Raw genomic sequence first — 24,695 nt, forward strand, 5'->3', positions numbered from 1 at the left:
TTTTTAAGATTCCGTTTATGAGCTATAAAATACATAATTATAATTATATAGATGTCTATCAATGCATATAAAACCTTGTATACTTAAAGTTCATTTTAGTTTCGTAGGATTAAGATAGAAAATTTTGTTTATTTTTTGAATATATTTCAAAGAGGAATTTTTTTTAATTAAATATTGCAATTATAATTTGGGCATTTTTATTCGTCTTACAGCTTTTGCCATTTTATTTATATGTTTAGCATTTTTTCTCAATTAATAATATATCTACAGTATCTTGTTTTGCGCGATTTGACTAAAAGGATGAAACTAACTATTTTTACATCATTTTTTTTCTAATATGTTACTACAAGGTTCCACATATTATGCTATTTAATAACGAAGCTCCACATAAGTTGTAATTTGTATATTCAATTTTTTATTGCTATGCATTTATTATGTATGAAATTTTTTTTGCAAGAAACGGTAACTCGAAAAGTTGATTTTGAAGTTCATATGTAACTTAATTTTGAAATATTTTAAGCATTTTGCTATACAATTTATGAAACAATTTTAACTGAAGTTTTATGTTAAGCTTGAACCTCTCAATTACCTTCATTTTTTAGGCACTGGTTGCTCTTAAAGATTTTCTGAATAAATTAGGATCAGAGAATTTGTTTACTGAAGAAAAGTTTCCAACTGATGGATCTGGGTACTTATATATTTTTAAGATTGCTTATTTGTTTGTTAAGAAAATGTGTTACAAAGTATTGTACTTTTAAACAAAAACATTTTTCAGCTGTGATATCAGAAGCAGTTATTTACTAAACAGCAAGATATCCGGAGTTGAAGAGGCAGATTTAATTTTGCTTATTGGTACAAATCCAAGGTATGAAGCTCCCATGTTCAATGCCCGCATTCGCAAAGCTTGGATTCATAATAATTTAGATGTTGCTGTTATTGGACCAAAACTTAATTTAACTTATGATTATGAAGTAAGTAACTTTTTTAGATAAAATTGTTTCCTTATATTGTTATTTATATGTTTATTTATGTAAGCTTGAACATGCAAGCACTTTATATCTCATATAGCAAACAAAAGTAAAATGCATGGGAAAATCATGTTAAGCTGAAACACTTGTATTTTAATGTTGCTAACTTATGTTTAATTTTAAGTGTAAGTGATCCATTGCAAGTATGTTAAAAAAATATGAAAATTTTTTAACCTAAACTTTGTGACTTATTTTTCACTATCGGAGAATTTTGATAAGAAATTTCTTGTAATTGATTTTATGCTTTTTTTTTTAAATCAAATTATTAGAATTTATTTTAAGTTTCTGTTTTATCCCTTCTAGATAATCTTTGGATTTTGATGACATTTTCATTTGTTTAGATAGCTTCTTTAGGTCATTTTTTTAACATTTTTTAAAAGAAATACTGAACTATAAGTAAAACCCTCTTTGTCTATTTGTTTTAAAATAAATCAGTGATAATCCTGATTAATATTAATTTTTTTTTAAATCTTAAATGCTTTAGAGTTTTTCTAAATTTAGATTTAAATTTTATATGCTGAATTTTCACACTTAAAAATAAATGCTTTTCAAAAGTTTTTTTTTTCTTTTTTAATTTTATTGATTTTAAATGTTATTGTTAACTATTTTTTTAAAAATTTGTTGTCTATGTTGTTTTATGATTTACTTAATTCCTGTTGGCTACTTAATGTCACAAAACTGACAAAATGTACTAAGAAATTTTCGCATTTTATGTATAAAAAGGAATTTTTTGAAAAACTCCATTTTTAAAACATGCAAATTTTTTGCCTTATCCATAACTAAAAATACTGTTAATCTATTTCACTACTAAAGAACCAATCTCTTCTTGCCTTAACTTTGTAAAGAAAAGAGAGAATGATACTGCTCATGTGAAATAATTCAGACAGTGACATCTGGACGACACATGAGACCTTAAAAACTGAAATTGCGTCTTAAATGCTCTCAATGCTTCTTCTCTATTGGAAATTTCTTTCTTCTAATCAATTTGAAGACTGTATTTAACACAGCTGGGTTTAAAAAACAAAGAGAACAGAAATGTAGTCTTTGAGATGTTCATATAAATGAAACATCTATTCAGACCCTTGATAGTTGATGAATTGTGGATATATCATATTCATAAGACCTTGTGTCTTACAGGTTTGCATTGCTTTCTTTTTTTTATTTGAATCGCGGGAGATTTACTTTCTAGGAGGTATTATCACATTTTGTATCAAGTGATGGGTAAGCTTTAAGGGGTGTGAACCCAATGAATGAAACCGAATGAAGACTAAATGCTCCTGTTTTGTATCATATGACTAACTTGAATATCTGTGTTAATAGGGAAATAATTCATTTATCAGTAGCTACACCTAGAATTATGTATTTATATCAAATTATCTTCTTTTGGTATAGAAATTTTTTTTTATTATTTAAATAAATTTGAGCTATTTTACATTTAATTAGTTCTATGTCGTTAAAAATATTTTAAAAACAATTTACGTTGTTAAACTTCGTTATTTAAGTACCCTTCTCGTAAATGAGCAACTCTCATAAGCGGGCAATTCTTTTGATCCCAAGAGTGTATGCTTAACCAAGTTTTTCTGTATATGTATACATATTTTTAATTAATATAATTTACAGATTTTTTTTTTTTGCAGAAACATGTGAAAATCAAAATTAATAATTCTTTATTTTGAATGTTATAGCATTTAGGAGATTCACCAAATCTACTGAAAGAAATTGCATCAGGAAATCACCAGTTTTCTAAGGTAAGATTCTTCTTTACATACTCCCTTATTTAAATAATTTGTTGCAGTCTGAAGTTGATTTAATAATTAACTAAAATATTTTTCAAATTATCTTTCTGCATTAAAGTATGTAGTAACTATTAAAAAAGCTTACTTTAAAAGTTGAATTCATTAGAAAAATATTTTTGCTATACTTTGTTTTTGTTAAGAAGTTAGTTGCCCCTTAAAATAATTTTAGACAAAGGATACAAATAATTGAATTAGATTATATATTTTTTGTTCTAAATTATTTCCCCTGTGTTATTTTTCAGAAACTTTCAGCTGCTCGCAATCCTATTGTTGTTTTGGGCAGTGAAGTTCTCCAAAGAGCAGATGGAGCATCAATTCATGCACTTGTTCAAAAGATTTCACTTCAGTGTCAAAAAGCAGATGGACATAAAGCTCTTAACATTTTGCACCGAGTAAGTTATTTTTCTTTGTTTTTTTTTCTAAGCTTTTTCTTTGTTTTTTCTATAAGCATTTTCTTTGTTTTTTTATATACGCTTTTTCTTTGTTTTTTCTATTAGCTTTTCTTTGTTTTTTCTATAAGCTATTTTATCACCTAAACTAGAATTTTATAATGTTTACCGGTACAATTTTTTTGCCAACAGATTATTGTTTCATCAATATTGTTCAATAGATTTAAACTAAATTTTGGATTTGAATCAATACTTTATTTAATTTCTTGATAAAATTGTGTAATTCCTTTTTGTTGCATTACTTATTATCCATGCTAATTTTTATTTTTAAGAATATTAAAGAGTACTTTTGATTTTCTAAAACCTCAAAAGTCTTTCATGATTTATTATTTAATAAACTTCTTACTTATCAAATATATATAATGTGAACAATGCTTATAACTTTATTAAATAAATTTTAGATGAAAACCTAAAATGTTTGTTAAAATTGAACATGGGAATGTATTACATTTTACTCTTGTTTGTGTCAACCCTTTATAATGTCTCACAATGAAATAATTAATATTGTTTCTATCAGAATTGACTTTCTTATTAATTAAATTATATTTATTATGTAAAAATTCTAGCAATGTATGATGCAATATAGTATATCAGGTCCAATTTCTCTTAAGTGTGATTTGTAAGCTATGTCATTGTTCCTTAATTCAATATTCAGAAATTAATGATTGTTAAAATATCAAATTTAAAAGTAACTGAGAACACAGTTTTTTGTTAAGGGCTTATAATTGTTTAAATATGTTATTCAACCATCACTTTAATTGGCATAATTTTATTAGAAAATTAGTTGATCAAAGATGCAACTAAAAATTATCAGAATAAGGGATTATGCGATTATAAATTAAAATTAGCTGAAATGAAACTAGCTAAAAATTATTATTATCTAATTTGTTTTAAAGAAAGTACAAGCGGGAGTGGAAAATAATTAATCAAATAACTAATAAAAATAGCAAAAATTTCCCTCTTTCAAAAATTTATAATAAGCTCCAACTAGCAAATATGTTCAATACTCATTTTAACTCTATATTAAATTAATTTAGATTAAATTAATATGCCACCCTGCTTCAACTAGTTAATTAATTTGCTTATGCATAGCTTAATTATTTTAATATAATTCTTATTCTGTAGTAATGAGTTAAAATAATCACAGAAAATTCTCAATATCACTCTTTTCATTTAGTTTGATTTTTATTCCCTGAAAACAAAGTAAATATGAAGTCATTTTGAATAGAGGGAATGTAATTTTATAAATTTTAATATTTTCTTATGAAATTTGTTTCTTTTATGAGTTTCCTTTTGTACTAATTAATATTGTTGATCTAGCTGGGCTTGTTATGTTAATGTTGAGATATACTTTGCTGTAGGATTAAAAGTTTACATGTTACTTAAATTAATATTTTATCTGGTTACACTTAAAATACCTTAAGCGTTCATTTCTGGGGAGTTACTCTGAAAACTCAGTTAAAACATGTGCAGAAAACATGTAATATTCATCAAAGAACATATTCTTAAATTTAATCTTAGATTCTGACTTTCTAGGTAAGAATGTTTTGTAAGCAATAAATTTTATAATTGTAATGAGTAAATAATCTTTTTTATTTATACTGACTTAAAAATCTAATGTTTTCTGATTGATTGATAAAGAATAAAAATAGAAAACACTGCCAGTTAATCTACTATTTAATTAACTAATTTGAAAGCTGATTACCTTTCATGCATTGAAGAATATGCAAGGTCGAAGGTCAAGTGTATGTTAAAAATCTCGATTTCATTATTCATGTGCTTAAAAAGTAGCTAGATTGCTTTTGTGGTGAAGTGTATTGGTTAATGTAAACTTATAGTTATTAATTCGTTTTCAACTTGAATTATCCTTGATGTAAATAAATCTACAAAGCCGAAATGATTTCAAAGGTCATTTTGATTAGACTTTTATAATTAATTTAAGTTTATTTACTACTTGACCAAATTAAATAAGGTTTCTCGTTCAGACATTTAAATTTATTCATCTGTAACCTTGGTAGCAGTCAGTTGTTACCTCAAGTAAAGAGTTAATAGTCAGTTTGGTATTAGAATTGAACATTGAGTACTTGCTCACTTGCCAATTACATCCCCTGACTAGGATCAACATTCTGTGATGTTCTTACCCTGGGTGTTTGCTGTCTTGAAATTAGTTGAGTTATTAACTATGACTGGGATGTTGAAAATTACCTAAACAAAACTGTTGTATTCCCTACTATGTATTTTTTAAAGGTAGACTAGTTTTTTAATGTAGGTTTTTTTTATGTAAGTTGAGCCTAAGTATTTCATAAAGCATATGCATTGATTCAGTTAAGCAAGTTCCCCAATTTACCCTTTATGTAATTCTCAATTTGCTCCTATGTGGAAGACCATTTAGACTTATGCTTTGATGCTGGCAACATAGCAGCGACTAATGCTGTTAAAAATTGCTTACTTCTATTTCCGAACTGTATTGGGTTGTCATCATAAACTAATGCCAAAAAAAAAAGTGTTTTTCTTGCTAGAAAGCTTAGTAATATCATTCGAAACAGTGTTAAGGGTCATTGGAAAATTGTTCATTCTTTTTAATTATACCACATCTTTCTAAGGAATTTGATAAAATAGTTTAACTAATAAATTCTTTGATATTCATTTTAAATATGATGATATATCCTAGGTTGCCAGTCAAGTTGCTGCGCTAGATATTGGTTACAAGTCTAATCCTGATGAAATTGAAAAGATTCAGCCTAAATTATTGTATCTTGTTGGGGCTGATGAAGGTGTAATTTCAAAAGAAAATTTGCCCAAAGATTGTTTTATTATTTACCAAGGTAGATATTAATTTTTTTATTTAGTGTCTCTTTCAGTCTATTACTTTATTTCGCTAATTTCTTTCTTTTTTTCGGATTGGCTAAATTGGTGGATACTTTTTTCGCTTCAAGTCTTATCCAAAGAACAATAACAATACAACAAAGAGACGATTCGTAAATTCAAAACAAATCATTTATACTCTACAAATTGTTTATACTGTACTGTACAAAATTAAAAAATAAAAATAATAAGAAACAAATTTAGTAAAAACTATATTTATGATTTAGTAAAATGTAGACTTTTAAGATTTTTTTCAAAGCTTATTTTTTTATGAACACTTGTTGGTTGTAACATTGTTGCAAATACTGCAGTCTTGTTATAAGTAAGTTCTACTGTACTCAAAATACTTCTGACTGTTATTATCAACTTTTTCTTTTCTTTCATTTTCGTTTTTTTATTATTGTTAATTTTTTATTTACTTTCTTTTAATTTTTAATAGTCCATTGTTCATTGACTGATTTATTTCAACTTTAAATTTTTCTTTAATGTCTGTAAGTTATATGTAAAAGTAATCATAACACGACACTCTAAACTTTATTGAATCAGAAGAATTATAAATCTCAAACATATACAGTTAAATGAATACTATGAAAGAAAATAAAATCATATTTATTTTATTTTTGAATGGTATTCTTATTGATTAAACATTGATCTTAAAATATGCTTCCTATTTTTATTTCTATTTTTATGTGTGTGTATATATGCATATATATGTATAATATTACTCCTGAATATTCTAAATTTTATGTATTTTTCTCATTTCACTAAAATATCTTTAAATATTGATAAGACTATATGAAGTTAATTAGTTTCATTTTCTTATTCTTTATCATTAGGTCACCATGGTGACAAAGGAGCTGAAATAGCTGATATTGTTTTACCTGGAGCAGCCTATACGGAAAAGCAAGGTACTTACGTTAATACTGAAGGACGCTCTCAGCAAACATTACAATCAATAACTCCTCCAGGATTGGCTAAAGAAGATTGGAAAATTATCAGAGCACTATCTGAAGTAAGGCTTTAAAAAATAATTTTAAAAAGAAAGGAAGAGGAGTTTTTTTAGTTTTTTCAACCTTAAAATATAAAAACCTTCATTTCCTAAGTTACTAAGAGGACGAAACCATTACTAAGAGGACGAAATTAAAAATGTCAATGTTTGTTCATTTTTATACCTTTGTGCTAGCTTTCGAGGATTAGCCCAAGATTAATTTATCATACACATAAGAATCTGAAAACATTTGAACAATAAACAATCACAGAGAAACATTTTTACTTCTACGTTTATAGTACATTTAAAGCTTTAAAAATTTCATAAGTTTTTCTTTAGCTATATTTCTGCACTTTTAGGAGCAGTTATTGAAAGTTGTTTTAACTATGAGGCTCTTTTTTTTAAGTAAGAAATGTTTTGTAGTAGAGCAGGAGAAACTTTATTTATGAACATAAATTGCATCACAAACATAAATATAAGCATTTATTCACTTTTCAACATAGCCATTATCAATATTTAACGTTTGTCGAGTCTTGGCCTATTTAAATCCCATTATCAAGGAACTCTTGTCTGACTGTTGTTCCAGCTAGTAACAGTTTCGTTCAACATCTCAGCATTTTCCTAGTTCATGGTCATTTCCATCATTCATTGTACCTACAACAAGCTGCCAGTAACTTTTAGCAAAATGAACTTTTTTTTTTTTTTTTTGAATTCGAAAACCCAATAATTTAACACACATCACATTCGCTGAGATTACTAATTGGCACGGTGACAACTAAAGTAGTATTACCATGCAACCAACGCTGGCAGAGGTGTGAAACCTAATGGGGGCATAGTGAGAGACTTGCCATGAGTTGCGGACCTCGAACTGATGCCGCTAGACAGGATGCATGGACACGATGCATAGTTAGTTCTTACTTTAAAAATGACCCTTGCAAGTAGACTAATTCGGTTTTAACCACTTACTTTAGAAATATTCATAATTTCTACTAATTAATTTTTACTTCCTTTTATGTGTCTTTAATTATTTATTTTTTTATAATATTTTTTTCTTCTATTCATAGGTAACTGCTAAAAAACTTTTTTTTTGGATAGAACTATTAAATAGATAATTGTTTTTTCTAGGTTGCAGGTCACAGACTTTCATATGATAGTTTAGCTGAAATAAGAAATAGAATGGAGCAAATAGCCCCACATCTTACCCAATATAATGAAGTAGAAGATTCTAACTATCTAGCTCAAAGTTCTGAACTTAGTTTTGTAAGTATACCAGCAAAAAGTACTATCACATTCCGTTTGACAAGTTCTCAGTTTGTAAAATTTTTTAGTTATTCTTTAAACAAAATCTATTGAACCTCACAATAATGAATTAAAACTTGCTAAACATTTTGCAGTATATTTTCTGGTATTTATTAGTTATCTTTTTAGTTACCCCAGCATAAATAATTTTTTATAATAACACGAATTTTCTATAATTATAGAATTAACTCTAATATAATTTCTAAAGAAGTTAGTGTAACTCACAGAATCTTATCAGAATGCAAAAAAAAAAGTCATGTTTAAAAAAAATCCATTTTTTTCCTTCGATTAATTTATTTAGAGATTTTATTTATATTTTTCTAAATATAACTGTTAAGTATCATAGGTTATTCTAGTTATTAAATGTCGATAATTTCTTTGGCGATCTTTATCAGAATAGTTATTTTAGAAAGTATATTCACAGCTTATATAGCTTATGCACATTTAAATGTAAATTTTAATTATTATGTAATTAATAATTGACTCCTTTGTAGTGCAAATGAAATGCACAAATTTCAATTGCTGTTTTCCTGACTTTCTGGCCTCCTGTCAGTTAATGATTATTTAAATTGCTTTATTATAAAAAAAATTAGAGTGATAAATATCAGTTTCATGATTAAATGTTAAAAGGTACAAAATATGTAAGGCCAAAATTGTTTTAACTGGTAGTATAATGTCAAAAATACTTTATAAAACTCATAATATTTATAATTTAAAAACAAAAGCAAAAATTATGTATCTTAAACTATGTACCATAATAAGAAGAACAAGTAAGAAAAGTTTTCAAACGTTAACTTATTAGTTACAAAGAAAAAGTATAATAAGTTGCTCTTTTAGCATTGCTCCTATTTCATTTATTCTTTTTTCTCACTGAAAAATATTTTTGATGGAAGAAAAGAAAATGACATTTTTATACAATCATTATTCCTTCTTTTTTTCCATGTTTTTAAAATGAGTTTCCGTTCTCATCATTCCAAACATTTTGCAAAATTTATAGAACTCTGATTTTTTTTGGTAATATTATTTCCTTTCAAAAATGCCCCAAAATCAGAAACGCTTTTAACATTTTTATGAAACTGGTTTAATTTTTATGTATTTATAATTAGTTGTAAAAGTGACGTTTATGTTTCCAATGAGTGATATTTTCTTTGCACTACCTAATTTATAAAGATAACAGTCTAACTTTTAAAACTTTTTCGAAAATGCAATTTAGTTATTTTATCATTAGTGATTAATGTCAGATCTATCTTGTTTTTGAATGTACAAATTTTAACTTGTTCATAAGAATTTTATTTATTTATTTTGAAATGTTTTTGCTGACATCATTTATTTAGAGTCAAACTATAATGTACAAACTATAGCATAAAGTTCAGTTTTCTTATCATATTTTTAGTTTAATGTTTGTTGAATGATACTATATTTAAACAATTATAAAAGCAAGTAGTTTTTGACATTTTTTTCTGATTAGATTCTTAGATTTTATTTCTATACTCATACTATACAACTACAAAACTAATTAATGTTATACTCTTTTGAAAAAAGATAATTAATGTATTTTGAAGCTAAATGTTAAAGAATATTATTTATTTGTAATAAAATAGTCAAACTTGTTTTAACCATCTAAAAAAAATTTATTGATAAAATAATTTTTTTAACTGCTAACTATTCATTCAACAATATGACTATTCACTATTATTTCAACAATAATAACATCTATATCATTTTGTATTTAAAATTCATAATCCTTTTATCCTGCCAAAGGATTGTGCGTGTAAAAATCTCACTTTATTTTTGATCTGCAAATGGTCCTTCACTTAGAAAAAGTCTGTTTTTTTGGCTAAGGCGCCCACTTATCTAGCATTAAATAGGAGAAATATGACCCTTTATTACACAGTTTTCTGTTTGGAAGGGGGGAGGGAATCAGCCTTAACCTCATGGCTAGCCTAAATGAATAACTGAGTAATTTATATTTTTGAAAAAGCTATTACACATAACATACAGACAATAAATGAAGCACAAAATTGAAGAAAATATATCAAGTTCTTTTTTGTTCTAGTTTCAAATGTTTGATGTGTGGCTATTTTGTTTCAATCCAATCTGCAATTAAAGTTGGCTCTTAACATATTGTACATCAGCCTTATTAATTGTTTCTAATGCTTCCAGTGTTTGCAGCAATGGATGCTCATAAACTGTTTCTTTAAATAACCTCATTGCATAAGATCCCGGGATCTTGCCTGCATGCTCAAGACTGTTTATATACCATCAATGCTGAAAGCAATGCAAAGAATTTAATACTCTGGCAGTCCTGCATTTAGAAGTCATAATTTTTTTTATCCTCCCAAATGTGTGTGCATGTAAAAACCTCACTTCATTTTCAATCAGCAAACAGTCCTTTACTTAAAAAAAAAAAATCCTGTTTTTTTTTTTTTTTTCATNTTTTTTTTTTTTTTTTTTTTCCGTTTTGTGCTGAAGCACCCAACTATCTAACATTAGATAGGAGAAATAGGCCCATCATACCTCAGTTTTCTGATTAGAGGGGGAGGAATCAGCCTAAACTTCAGTGGTATAAAAAGTTTGTACATGAACACAGTAAGCATATTTATAAAACAGTGTAACACTAACAACTTTTGACAGTGTAAAACTTTAGAATATCTGGAATAAACTTAATCACAGATAAGATGCTTGTTGTGTAACTAAAGGATCACACATCAAAGAAAAAAATTGGCATTTTTTCAAATTTTATTTATTTATTTGTATCATATTTTTATGTGTGAAATAGTTTTAAAATTATCAATATTTAATTTCCAGTATTTTATTTCTGCAAATCCTACATCATAATCCGAATATTCATTAGCAATCGGAATTAATCTTTGAAATTTTTTTTTGTAAGATGTATTAATATGTTGCTAAATTATTTATTTAAATTTGATATATCATCCGTTATGCTAATAATTTGTAAAAAAGAATACTACTTTTTTTTTTAGAATTTATTTTTAAAAATTTTATATTAAATAATATTATACTTCCTTAGATTGCAGGTGCATTTCTATCTATTTATGATTTTTTTTTCTTCCTAGAATAAAACCATTCAATTGGAGTCAAATCCTCTGGATACCACGTTAAAGTTTTTGAAAGATTTTTATATGACTGATTCTATTAGTAGAGCCTCTGCAACTATGGCTAAATGTGTTCAAGCAGCTGAAAAACTAGATGCTACTTCTTGAATTCTTAATATTCAGTTTAATTTATGTACCTTCTTGTATTGACCTAGACTTCCTGTAAGTTTAGAAAAATATCCTTATTCATATACTGTTGTAATATAATTTTACATTGGAAATTAAATGTTTTATTGATCCTATTAAAAATATTCTTAGTGTAATTGATTATTTGTCTATCATTTAGTTTGCCAAGTGACTATTGTATAATGGAAAAAGTAGTTTTTAACAGAGGCATTTCTTTTCAATAGAAGTTTTTTTTTTCAAAGAAAAAAAAAGAGAGAGAAAGAAAACTAATTTTTTGCTGTAAGATGTTACAAAATTTCAGGAAAACTTATTAAATTTGAATAAACATGCAAAAAAATGAGTTTGTTACCTTTGAAACTTCAATGTAATCTATCTAGATTATTAAAGAATATTTTTAAGAAATGTGTGATAGTTATATTATTTGGTATGTAATTTTGTTTCCCTTTATTATGCAATCATTATATGGTTGCTTAGGGTAATCCTAATATTGGCTTTTGCTGTAATATATTGAAAGACCCATATTCTCACTTGATGCATATACTAATTAAATTTGTATACTTTTACAAAATGTAGAAGTATTACAGGGTTTATAGTTGTCCTGATTTACCTGTTAAAAATATTTTTATCTTATTTATTCTGATTTTTAGCTTTTTGTTTTGATATTCCTGATTTTTAAGTGTGTTTAGAACATCCCATGAACGTGAGTGTTATGAATACAATTGTGAACAAATTATGAATACAAATGTGAATTCTAAACTAATCTACTTGAAAAATTGGAAGATAAGGATTTGGTTTATTGTCCTGGTATATGGACACTGTTTTTCTTTTTCTAAGAACTGATCATAATTATAGTAATATGTTCAGTAATACCTATATTTCTAAGTTAGAGGTGTAAAAATTTATCATGATTTTTTTTTTTAAAAAAAAGCAGATATTAAATAATAAAATTAATAAATTAAATTGAATTGTTTCTTAACTGCTAAATTTCAATTCCAATTTATGTATGTATTTTCAAGTAATAGCAAAGTAATTGTAGCAAAGTTTAGTTTTAATTGTCCAATTGCTATAAAAACTATTCACACAGTATGATTCAAAAGTTGACATTTGTATGATTTTACTATTTAATTTCTAACGTTTCGTGCTAGCTAATTTTAACCAATTATTTATCTATCGCTTTTAACTTAAGTAATAGATAAATTTAACAAAGAAAAGCATTTATATGTCGTAGCTTAACATAAGAATAATGAGGTTGAACTGAGTTAAACATTGAGATATTATAATATAATAACCATCGTTGAACAGCCGGCCCAATTTTTGCGGTTTGCGACTACTAATGTTCAACTCTGTAGCCTTGTAATTTTCAACCCAATCCAGAAGACAAGGGAACTCCTGAACCAAGTATAGGGGAGAAATTTGTCTTCATCTAAGACTTTTTGATGGAACTAACACGTATTTGCGTTACATAGATAGGAAAACCACGAAAATCTCCCATGGTCAGTCTGATGACAAGGGGACTAACCTATGATCCAAAACCACTGAGGATATTTGACATCAGCACTGTGGTGTATGCAGAATTCATATCGATGAGCCATTGTTGGGATTTTATCCTGGTTCACCTCATTGAAAGGCAACGCTTTATCCCATGACCCATCACAGCTCAAAAACATTGAGATGTGAAATTTAACTTGTGTAACATTGCAACAGTTTAAAATTTTTCAAGAGAACTGTATCATTTGATTTTTATTTCTTTCTATTTTGGTTTGCTTTATTTTTGGTTAGCTTCAAGTTTGTTTTGGTTTTCTATTATTGCTCATAATTAAAGCTTTCAAAAATAGTGTCAAATGTATAATAAAAAACATTACATTACTTCAAAATTGAAAGCCTAGTATATTTTTGAATAATGCAAGTTCGGGAAATATTTATTTCTCTAAATAATCATCTTTGTAAACCATTCACTTTCATAATCAATATTACGAAAAAATCATAAATCAATGTTTCCCTATAAAATAATTTAATTTTATTTATTATTAAGTTCTTGCATGTATCATGGTTTATTGAACTGAATAAAGTGGCAGCATTTCTGATAGTTTCAATCATAGTAAATAACAATTATGTTATGTAAATGTTTAATTAAACTATTATGTGATTTTTATCAAGGTTGCTGCAGCATATGGTTAAAAATATTTCCGGAGATTAAACATGTTTTAAGTAGGGGTTGTTTTCTGTCTTCAAGCTAATAATTTTATTGAGTTCTTAAAATGAGGCTCTTTATATCTTAAGTGCATTCTATTATGTTTCACAACAAAGAATTGATAATAATAATTGTCTAAACAAAACTTTTATCTTGATTTAAAATTAAGCTCTGAAAATGGACAAAAGAACCTACAACTTTCTTAAATAGTTTTTAACACATTGTTGACCGAGTTTACTCATCTATTATCTATTTAGATTTAGAAAACCCAGGACAATATAGAATATTCAAAAATTTCATTTCATTCCATTCAGTATAAATAAAATTTATTGGAGTTTATTTTTATTGTTTTACTTTTCCATATTCAATTACAAAATACTTGCTAGTGACGTGACAAAGTTTCTGTGTAAAATTGCCTGTAAACAAGGTGTTAAAATTATACTCATATAAAAATGTTTGGAAGGTGGTAAAAGAATTTAGTAGGGTGACACTTTCAATTGAAAAAAAACTACAAAATTATGTTATAAAAAGAACCACTTTTTTGTAGAAACAGTATGGAGCAGGTTGGAGATAAAGCAACTGAGGCCTGTTCAGATATTTCAGTTGAAATAGTCTGACATTCTTCAAATAAACTATGATTTTCAGTTAGCAGTTTCTTCTGTTGACAAACTTTGTAACTAATCTTCGATATTAGTGAGAATAATTATTCTACTTTCCTAAAAAGAAGCACGCCGTTCATCAAAATTTTTTTTTTCATAGATTTTTCAAAATTTATGTTTTTTTTGAGACATGAAGTAGTATAATGTAATTGTTTTTTTACTCCTTTTATTTACTTATTTTTTTAATTGATTTTACAAATCCTTTGTTAATTTTGGATGCCAGGTAATTTAAATTTTAGTGGCTTTCTATCGTCTTCCACTTTTTGATTGTTATTTCAAATCCTTTGTTATTTTTTGAAGTGATTTGAATGTAATTAGTTTTCTATTGGTTTCCATTATTTTTATTGATTTTTCAAATCCTTTGCTATTTTGGGGGTACTAGGTTTAGTTGTAATTGGTTTTCTATCTCTTCAATTGATTTTTTAAATATTTTTTTAATTTTGTGATGCCAGGTAATTTAAATGTAATTGGTTTACTATTGTTTTCACTTTTTAATTGTTTTTTCAAATTTTTTGTTGTTTTGAAACACCAGGTTATTTGAATGTAATTGGTTTTCTATCCCCTTCCATTTTTTAATTGACTTTCCAAATCTTTTTATTCTTGGGTCACTGCGTAATTTGAATGTAATTATTTTTCTATGAATAGTAGGTGAATGCATTTTTTGCTGTGAACTCACAATGAAGGCCATTTATAACAACTAAAAGTTTTTCTTCGTTTTAAATATGATCAAGAAGGAATTATGGGGCATTTCATACATTTATGGAGGAAGGAATTTGTTTGAGATAACAAACCTTACGAAAATTTAAAAAAATTCAACTCATAAATGAAGAGTTGAATGAAAGAATGTATTTAGCATCATTTAAGTAAAATGAAAAATAATTAAATTTATACAAAAGTTTCTTCTTTTCAATTTTTTAATAATAATTTAATTAAAGGAATATGCTCAACATCGAACCCACAAATTATCTTTTCATAACTTTATAGAATATCTCTAACCTATAACTAAAAACTCTTGAATTTACCTCGTAGATTTTATAAGTTTCTCCTAGTTTCCTGATTTATTAATATAAGAAAATCTTAGAATAAAAGGAAAATTTACGTAAATTACGGATTGCTTCAAAATCTAAACTATTAAAACTAATAAATTATGTCTCATTAGAAGTTTTAAAATTTTCTTTAAACTCCTTATTTTTTATTTTTTTTAATGCGTCAAATAAATTTTTTCTGATGATTGAACTCATTGTAAACAAGGGTCTACCCTTGTTTACAATGAGTTCTTGTTTACAAAATGTTTAAGTCGATTTGTTTGAAAATGGAATAAGTCCATTTGGAGCTATCAATCGTTTGTTTCTTTTTTTACGTTTTTAATACTAATATCGCATTTTTAAAGTTTTATCAAATTATAGTGAATGCAAACATTTTTCTTTAACGTTTGCTAATATTTTTAGATACATTCAAAAGCTAACCTTAAAATATTTCGATACAGGAAGAATAGACTTATTCCACTTTCGAAAATAACGGCTCGTTTCTAGACTTGCATTCCATAATATGATGGAAAATTCCCCCGGTATATTATCAAAGAAAGAATATATATTAAAGCGTAGGAAAAGTTCACTTCCATTAAATTGAAAAATACGTTTTGCAAATTTAATTTATATTTGCTTTTAAATTTATAAAAATTGTGCTTGAGTAAGATTATCTTCAGCCCTCTATTAAATATTTAAGAAAATTAACTAACAAAAGTAAAATTATATAAACATTCACTTTATAACCTGCATGATCTTAATTTAGTAAATCTGGATGTATGTAATAATTATGAATGCTAATACTTAATTTTTTTTTAAAAATTTCATAGCTCGTGAAGATGCTTTTTACACTGATTTGCTCCTCTCAGCCATAATAGTTTTCCTTGCTCGATTTTCTCATCTTCATTTTATTCTCTCTCGGCTACTGAGATTTTTTGTTGGCAACTTAACATTTTATGATTCAAATCACTTTTGTTTCTTCTCATTCACGTTTGGTGAGTCTTGAAAATGGAAGCCTATTTTTGAGTGCTTGAAACATGTCAACTGATATTTCCAATCAGCATAGTTTTGAAGCGACTGAAGTTTTTTTTTTATCAAGTGATATCTTACCGTTGGGGCTGGATAGACTGGCTGGTATGACGTTGGACTGGTGTTCGGGAGTTTGAATCCAGCTGGCTGAAGACTCCCCATCTATTCAATAGTGACTGGTGCTCGTTAAATCTGTCGAGGTCACAAAGTCCTTCAAGTTCACATAACAAATTAATAGCTCAGAGGGTACTGATCTAGGAGTTCCCTTGTAATTTAGATTGGGTTTAAAATAACTAGGTTACGGAGTTGAACATTGATAGCCGTGAACTCAAATTTGGATCGGCTGTTCAACCTCGCGTATAAAATATTTTACCGTTTCAGTTTCTTGGGCTTATTTATTTAATTATAAATGTAGTTATATTATAGTGATCTCCATGAAAAAAAAAACAATGTTCCCTAAGTAACTGATCCCAAAAGTCGAAATAAAAAAATTAAAAGGGCTGTAATTTGAAGCAATTTTTCAATATATTTTATTACAATTGTGTCTCTAGGTATTTAAAATACAACGTTCTTTTTTATTATCGTGGGTAAAAATGGTAGATATTCATGATACTAAATTAAAATAATTACTTTACTAAATGAGGAGAAGAATTGTTGTTCTAAACAAGTAATTAACAGCTTGAAATAATGACAGCAATTACAGATATCTGGTTTCAGAGGACGCGAAGCTCATTAAATAAACGGGAGAGAAGAAACTTAAGAGAGTCATTTAGCAATTCGATAAAATTTTACTTAAGTGTCAATGATAATTTAACGATTTTTAATCATGCCTAATTGGATATTTATTAGTAAAGATATTAATCTAATTAAAGTCAACGAAAGAACTATTAGAGTTTTTGCTTATTTGAAAAATAATTAGATTTTTTTTTAGAGGAAAATTAAGAATAAAAATATCGTAATAAATTTAATCTGCGCAAAATATAAGTAACACTACATGAACTACGAGCGACTTTCTGTTTCGTATAAAGAATTTTTTCTTCTTCTTATTCTAAGCCTATAAATTGAAAGGAATTACCATGCCATTTAGGACTGAAACTGTTACCAGCAATAATTAACTAAGATTAATTACAACTTCAAAAATTTATTCCCGAACCGACGTGATACAGGCAATGTTAGGTCAATTTGTCTGATATTTCATATATGCAGTACCAAGAACTCGCTGAATTGCAAAATAAGTCAGTTAAAACTATCCAATATAAAAGAAAAAGTCAAATATTTTAAATCGGGGCTGTCCGACTGCAAAGAGCCCACGGGCCAGAATTCCGATCACTGATCAGCTGGCGGGCCACAGTTTGAAAAAGTTGAACATTAACCTCTTGTACAATAACAATTAGTAGTTGAATTATGAATTATAAAACAATGGAACAGAAGGATTATAAAACAATTTGCTTACATTTTAATGAAAAAACTGAGGCCGATCAGCTTGAATAAGAAGTTGGCGGGCTGCACAATATGTGTTTTCACATTTTATGACATTTTCACATATTACTATCTTTGACCAATATGTATTTCAGATGATCCCAGTCGTATGTCTCTTTATTTATTGTACTTGCCATACCATTTTCTTAAAACGTTTCCGACCATGGGTGATTATGCAATTCTGAATCCTTGGGGTTTTCTCTTCCTCTTTNATGAATTATAAAACAATGGAACAGAAGGATTATAAAACAATTTGCTTACATTTTAATGAAAAAACTGAGGCCGATCAGCTTGAATAAGAAGTTGGCGGGCTGCACAATATGTGTTGGGGGGCCGCATGCGGCCCGCTGGCCGCCATTTAGACAGTCCTGTTTTAAATGTAACGAAATGTGCTTTTTCAATCTTTCTAAACTGAATGGGGATTTAGCGCCGTATATGATTTACTGCTTAAAAATGAACTGATTCTTGCAAAACTGGGATATTAGAGCTTGAAGTTAATTAAATTAGAACCTCGTATAAAACCTCTTTGCAGTAAATTCAAGAATATTACCATATTTAAATAATTTTTAGTAATGTAGAAAAAACTTTGATTAAAATTAGCAAAATTTGTTTTTCAGTTCTCCTTCAAATGCTAAGATGATTTACGTTCTATTTTGGTTCAATTTTATCTTCATGATTCAAACATTGCTTTAGTGTTCAATGAGCAGGTGGGTGACCACTTTGATCTGATTGCGAAGGGACCGAGGGAGTGCAGTATCGGTTCTCGTTAAATTGTTCTATCGTAAATTGCTCGACTTCGTGCGCAGGTACCAAAGAGGGATAGCATCTCCTCCGTAGAGGATCAACATTATGGTGACATGTGTTCAGGATTATTGTTTTAATTCTCTTAATTTGTGAAATAAGAAATTAACTTAAAATATTTCATATATTTAACCCTTTCTACGTAATTCGATTACTTACGTTAATTTAATTTATTTTCGATTTTAGAGCAATGTACCTTTGGGGTCTTTTACATCAGATATTCGTTTTTCGAAACTAATATGCATTTAAATTTTTGGAGTAAATTTTAAGCTTTCTAAGAATGTACATTTATATAGAATTATGTTCTCAGGAACACGTGTGCAATACATGACAACAAGAAAGCATTCGATGTTCGTTTTTCGAAACTAATATACAATTAAAGCTTTGGACTAAATTCTAAAGCTTTCTAAAGATGTACATTTATATAGAACTATGTTCACGGGAACATGTGTATTACACTATATGACAACAAGAAAGCATGAGCGAACTTGCTACGCCCTTTAGAACCTTCTAAAAGCCTATTATTTGAAAACAGCAACTTTATTCTTCAAAAGACATACTATTTTTTGCGAAAAATTGCTAAAGTATGAAAGTTTTCAGATTTGAAATTTGTATTTTCTGTTGCCTTAGGGAACAACACTTTCATATTTGATAAAATCACCAAAGAATTAGAACAGTTTGTGGATCTGTTTATAGCCTTTCAGACAATAAGTATAATTCTACATTACTTGATTAAAGAACTTCATTCGATTCAAAAATTTCAATCGACTTGTTTCAAGTCCTCAAAAATAGGTGTCCATTTACAAGACTCACCAGACGGGAATTAAAAGAAACATAATTGATTTGAATCATAAAACGTTAAGTTGCCAATGGAAAATAAAGGTGGGAAACAAATCTAGGAAAAACTCAGTGTTTGACAGAGAATGAAAATAATTATGAAATAAAAACCGTTGTGGTTGAGAAAGGCAAATCGGGATAAAATGTATTTCCTTGAACTCTGGAGAGGCTGTGATTTAATGTCTTTAACAAGGGAATCAGTATTCTTATGAGTAAAAGAAAGTTCCAGGGTATCAATATGTTGATTCCCTTGTTATCTGTTGTTGCTGATTCTCCCATTTTTCATTGGCAACTTTACGTTTTATAATTCAAATCACTTTCGTTTCCTCTCATTCACGTCTGGTGAGTCTTGAAAATGGGTGACTACTTTTGAGCGCTTGAAACATGTCGACAGTTATATCCTGTCTGTACATTATTGAAGTGAATGAAGTATTTTTAATCAAGTAGTATCTAACGGCGCCAGTTTCTCGGGATTATTTACTTAATACATATTTCTGCATATTTAACTCGCCCCCCGTGCTTTCCAACAACTTCTCTTAAACATTCATTAAAATAAGATAATATATCAGTTACTATTCATTCTGAATTCGTAAGATTTGTGTAAACTGAACTATTTCAAGGAATATATCATTAGAAATAAATGGTACCAAGTTCATGAATTTAGAGAGAATAGTGACTAAAAAGGGTTATAATAAAAAATGTAGGTAAAGTTAGCGCTTCGGAGGGGGTAGAAGAAATAGTCGGAAACGACATCGTTCTCCTCTTGGCGGTGTTGTTTACAAGATCATTGTTTATTTATTTTTCACATCCGTCGTTAAACAGCCGACCCAATTGTGGGTTTACGACTACTAATGTTCAACTCCGTAGCCTTGTAATTTTGAACCAATCGTGAAGACAAGGAAACTCCTGGATCAGTACCCCCAGAGGTATTGATTTGTTATGAGAACATGGAGGACTTTGCTACTCGACAAATTTAACGTGCATCAGTCACCATTTACTACACGGGTAATCTTCGGCTAGCAGAGATCGAACCCACGAACTCTTGGACATGGGCCCAGTGCCCTACCAACCACGCTATCCCTGCCTTACAAGATCATTATTGGTGGAAATTGACCTACATTGCCGCAGTCACTTGAACTGTCACCGCCCACAGAGGAGAATGTCTCCCTTTAAGAACACCAGGCTGAACACAATATTCCTGACAAAAGCAATAGCTTTAAAGGAAGCCATCACTCAATAAGTCATAAAACAACAAATCACAAGCTAAACTATAATCTGGTCAGATATCCTTTCAAAAATAATAGCACTTAAGAATCAAAATACCCCTCACCAGATTATACAGGACATTAAAAAGCTACTTAATTCTTAAGGTCTCCAAATCTCATGGATTAAAACACATAATAAGGACGATGGAAACGAACCAGCAGATAACTTAGATAAAGAGATAATTAATGAAGGTCAATTTATCAACATCAAAATTCTACATTCATTTTTAATCTTGAAGCTGAAACATAATTTAAGAAGGATTGGCAACACTACTGGCATCATCATAAACCGAAATCGAGAATATTAATCAGAAAAATTTTACCGGATGTCTCATTCAAACCAGTAGATTGGAATAGGCAGCTAATCCTCTTTTTTACACTGCATGGCTCCCTTTAAAGCATATCTAAAACACTTCTGTCTGACTACTGACAACACATGTGCCTATAGAGGCGAAAGTACAGTGGGGCACTATGCAATACAATGCCCGTTTACCACATCCTACCACTTTCAACAACCAAAGCTAGAATTCCTCATGTTCTATCTATAAGAATCTTAAGTTGAAACAAAAAGCAACCAACGTGATTAATTTTCTAGAAGAGTATGAGGAAATCCTTAGTAATTTTCATGAAAAAATGACAAAATTGCGCAATGGTAAGCCCCAACCACTACTAAACTTGACTTATTAGCTATGGAAACTTTCTCATCAAAATACCATAACTAATAGAAAAAATCTTTTTTTCTTTTTCAGTTTTGGTAATTTTTTTATTTTTATTTACTTATTTATCTTTCATGCTATTTTTTTCTATCTGTCTTGTCTTCCAACTTTAACCACTTACCGATAAATGTCCTTTAGAGGCAAAAGTGCGGGTTTAAACGTTGGTGTGTGTTCGTGAACACTTGAATCGTGTTTGGTCACTGATGTATTCAGCGTGGAAGACCAAATTTCTGACCACCATGATCACCAGATTTAAGCAGCGTGAATTTCTTTCTTTGGAGTGCATGGAAAAATGCAGTGTTCGCAACACCTTATGGACTCTGAAATGGATATGGTTGCAAGAATCGTCTGTGCTGTGGCGGACATACAACAAAATCCCGGTGTATTTGGTCGATTCCGCCAATCCATGGCCTGTCGCTGTAACTCATGCATTGCTAGCATTGGTTGAAACTTTTATGACATTTTCACATATCATCTATCACAGTCCATTTACTATCTTTGACCAATATATATTTCAGATTATCCCAGTCGTGTGTTTCTTTGTTTATTGTACCTGTCATACCATTTTCTTAAAACGTTTCCGACCATGGGTGACTATGCAATTCTGAATCCTTGTGGTTTTCCCTTCCTCTTTTTAAAGTTAGTCCCAGTTATCCTCGAATACTTTGTATATAGAAGTTTATACATCGTAAAAACTTCTTTACAACTTTTCATGAATTGTTTGAGATATTATCTCAAATGAAAGTGTTGTTACCTAGAAACTATCGAAAATACAAATTTTAAGTTCATAATGTTTCATATTTAATAATTTTTTCTTTCTTTTGCGTGATTCAGAATATAATATTCGAAACAACGTTCCAGTTGAAGTGTTCCTCTTCTAAAAGCTCTTATTTGCACTAAATTAGCAATTATCCACTAACGTTTATTTAATTAAGATAAATGCTACGAAATCAAAGCCCCGCTTAATAGGATTGCAGTAAATTTAGAATTGTTTGCAGTTTAGACTGATTTCATTTTACTCGTGATCATTAATGCCGCCCATTCATCAATGAACGGTTGGGAGAGGCTTAATTTGTGACTCTAGATTCCACTAATTGCGATATAGAAGTTGGTAATGTCCTAAAATATACTTTTAAAAGAAGAAATTCTAAGGATTTAAACAGGAGTTGGTATATATTCATTTTCCTTTCGAAATTCAATGTTTTGGTTATTTGCGTTTCCTTTAACTTCAGTTTCTACGCGTATTCACACCATTCGTGAATTATTTTCGCTTCCACCAACATTTAATTCGGCGCAGTTTGGATATCGTTAGTACAATCGATTACAAAATGGCGTGAGTTTGTTGTTGTTTTGCAGTACGCCGTACTTCTACAGAAACAAATGGGCACCGTTACAAAGTGTAAGTATGTTTTTAGTTGTATGTTAAGTATAACTATATTTTAGTTGTTAAATATTTATCAATTGTACTGAATAATTTATAAAAATTTTGAAATGAATTCTATCTGATTTTTTTTTTTTTTTTAGCCTTATTCAGATTCGTCTTAATATTATCACTATGCTATGAGTACAAATTAGTTTTATTTTAAGAATTAGTGTAAGAACGAATCCTAAACTGACTGTTCTTACTTTAAATTGTATCCTAAAAATAACTTTACAGAGCCTTATGCGTATCATATCTTATAGTTATTAAAAATTTTAGTGTCAATGATTGGGTCAACTACTTTACACTGAAAGTAGTAAAAAAGAACATTCTTTTGATGTTTCTCTTCACAAACACGAAGGAATTATTTGTTGTGTTTGGTGTGCAGTAGTCGGTATCATTTTTGGTGTTAAGATACTACAAACTTTTTTACAGTGCAGAGAAACCGTGGTTTTTACTGTAATAATTATTTAATTACAGTGATTCAGTTATTTTACAGTTAATCTTACTGTATATAAAAAGTTTGCTATGTCAGTTTTTTCGTTCTATAAAATTTTACGGTAAAAAGTGCCAGCACACAGTGCCAATAATTCTTATCACAATTTTATATTATTATCGCTACTAAAATGGTTTGAAGAAATTAACACAATATAGAATACACAAAAATCATTTTGACCTGACGGGCAAGCCATGTAAAATTAGTTTAGCATTCAACGTGTTAAAATTGAAATCGTTCAATTATATGTTCAACAAAAAAAATTGTACTTGCTTACGCCTGCAGACGTTCGAATATTTCCTTTAGGATCAGAATAAGATGTCTTAGTAAAAATAAATAATTTTGCTCAATAATCATGTTTTAAAATAATGTTCAAAATAAAAAGTTTGTGTTTACAACAAATTTGGTGAGTTCACAACCATAAACAGACGGACATATACAATTCGTGCGTGCACCACTTTGTGCGTGAAACTGATCGTTTAATTGTTAAACATTATTGAATCTCCTTAACTGTAACTTATAATAATATATTATAGTAATTAGAGCCAAAAAATCATAACTTTAAACGGTACATAAGTATAGACGAAGATTTAAATAAGTTTATTCTAAAATGTAGCGTAATAAGGTAATATCTTAGAATTACGTTAAAATAAAGACAAAAACTCTTTTAGTTTTAAACTCTTAATTATGAACAGAATAAAAATTTTAAACGTAATAATAGCAGAGTAGAATGAGAAAAAAAAATAGTGCGTGGAATTCCTCCGCGCGGAAGAAGTTAAACTTCGCAACCTGCGACGTTAATTGTAGAAGAATCAGCAGTCGTAGAAGGATCGCTAGTTCTATTCAGCGACTCTTTTTCCTGCTCCGCTCGCTTCCGTGCTCTGTAATCATGGTAATATTGTGCANCTCATCTTAGATGGTCATTATAGCCAAGTTCGAAATCCAGATGTCATTGACTTGTCCAGAGATAACCATGTGAAAATCCTTCAGAAGAGAACCACTATTCGTGGACGCAAAGCAGCAAGGTCCAGCCTCATCACCGGATCACCATACAAGGATCAGTTGACCAAGTCGCTTGACAAAAGTGCTCTCAAGAAGACGTCCTTAAGT

General features: G+C 28.7%; 1 protein-coding gene across 2 annotated transcripts in view; it reads left to right on the top strand.

Moving 5' to 3' along the window:
• Positions 1 to 11,804, top strand: part of LOC107454963 (NADH dehydrogenase (ubiquinone) 75 kDa subunit) — a 28,323-nt gene extending 16,519 nt beyond the window's left edge. For both annotated transcript variants that reach the window (XM_043040938.2, XM_043040939.2), the window contains exons 12-19: positions 603 to 688; positions 776 to 971; positions 2,714 to 2,776; positions 3,067 to 3,216; positions 5,945 to 6,098; positions 6,975 to 7,150; positions 8,252 to 8,386; positions 11,503 to 11,804. In XM_043040938.2, coding sequence (XP_042896872.1) covers positions 603 to 688; positions 776 to 971; positions 2,714 to 2,776; positions 3,067 to 3,216; positions 5,945 to 6,098; positions 6,975 to 7,150; positions 8,252 to 8,386; positions 11,503 to 11,649 — 1,107 coding nt within the window. In that variant the 3' untranslated portion in view covers positions 11,650 to 11,804. The remainder of the gene's footprint in view (positions 1 to 602; positions 689 to 775; positions 972 to 2,713; positions 2,777 to 3,066; positions 3,217 to 5,944; positions 6,099 to 6,974; positions 7,151 to 8,251; positions 8,387 to 11,502) is intronic.
• Positions 11,805 to 24,695: the final 12,891 nt, after the last annotated feature.

The sequence above is a fragment of the Parasteatoda tepidariorum genome, chromosome 2, assembly GCF_043381705.1.
Source record: "Parasteatoda tepidariorum isolate YZ-2023 chromosome 2, CAS_Ptep_4.0, whole genome shotgun sequence".
In the NCBI taxonomy this organism is placed as follows: Eukaryota; Metazoa; Arthropoda; class Arachnida; order Araneae; family Theridiidae; genus Parasteatoda; species Parasteatoda tepidariorum.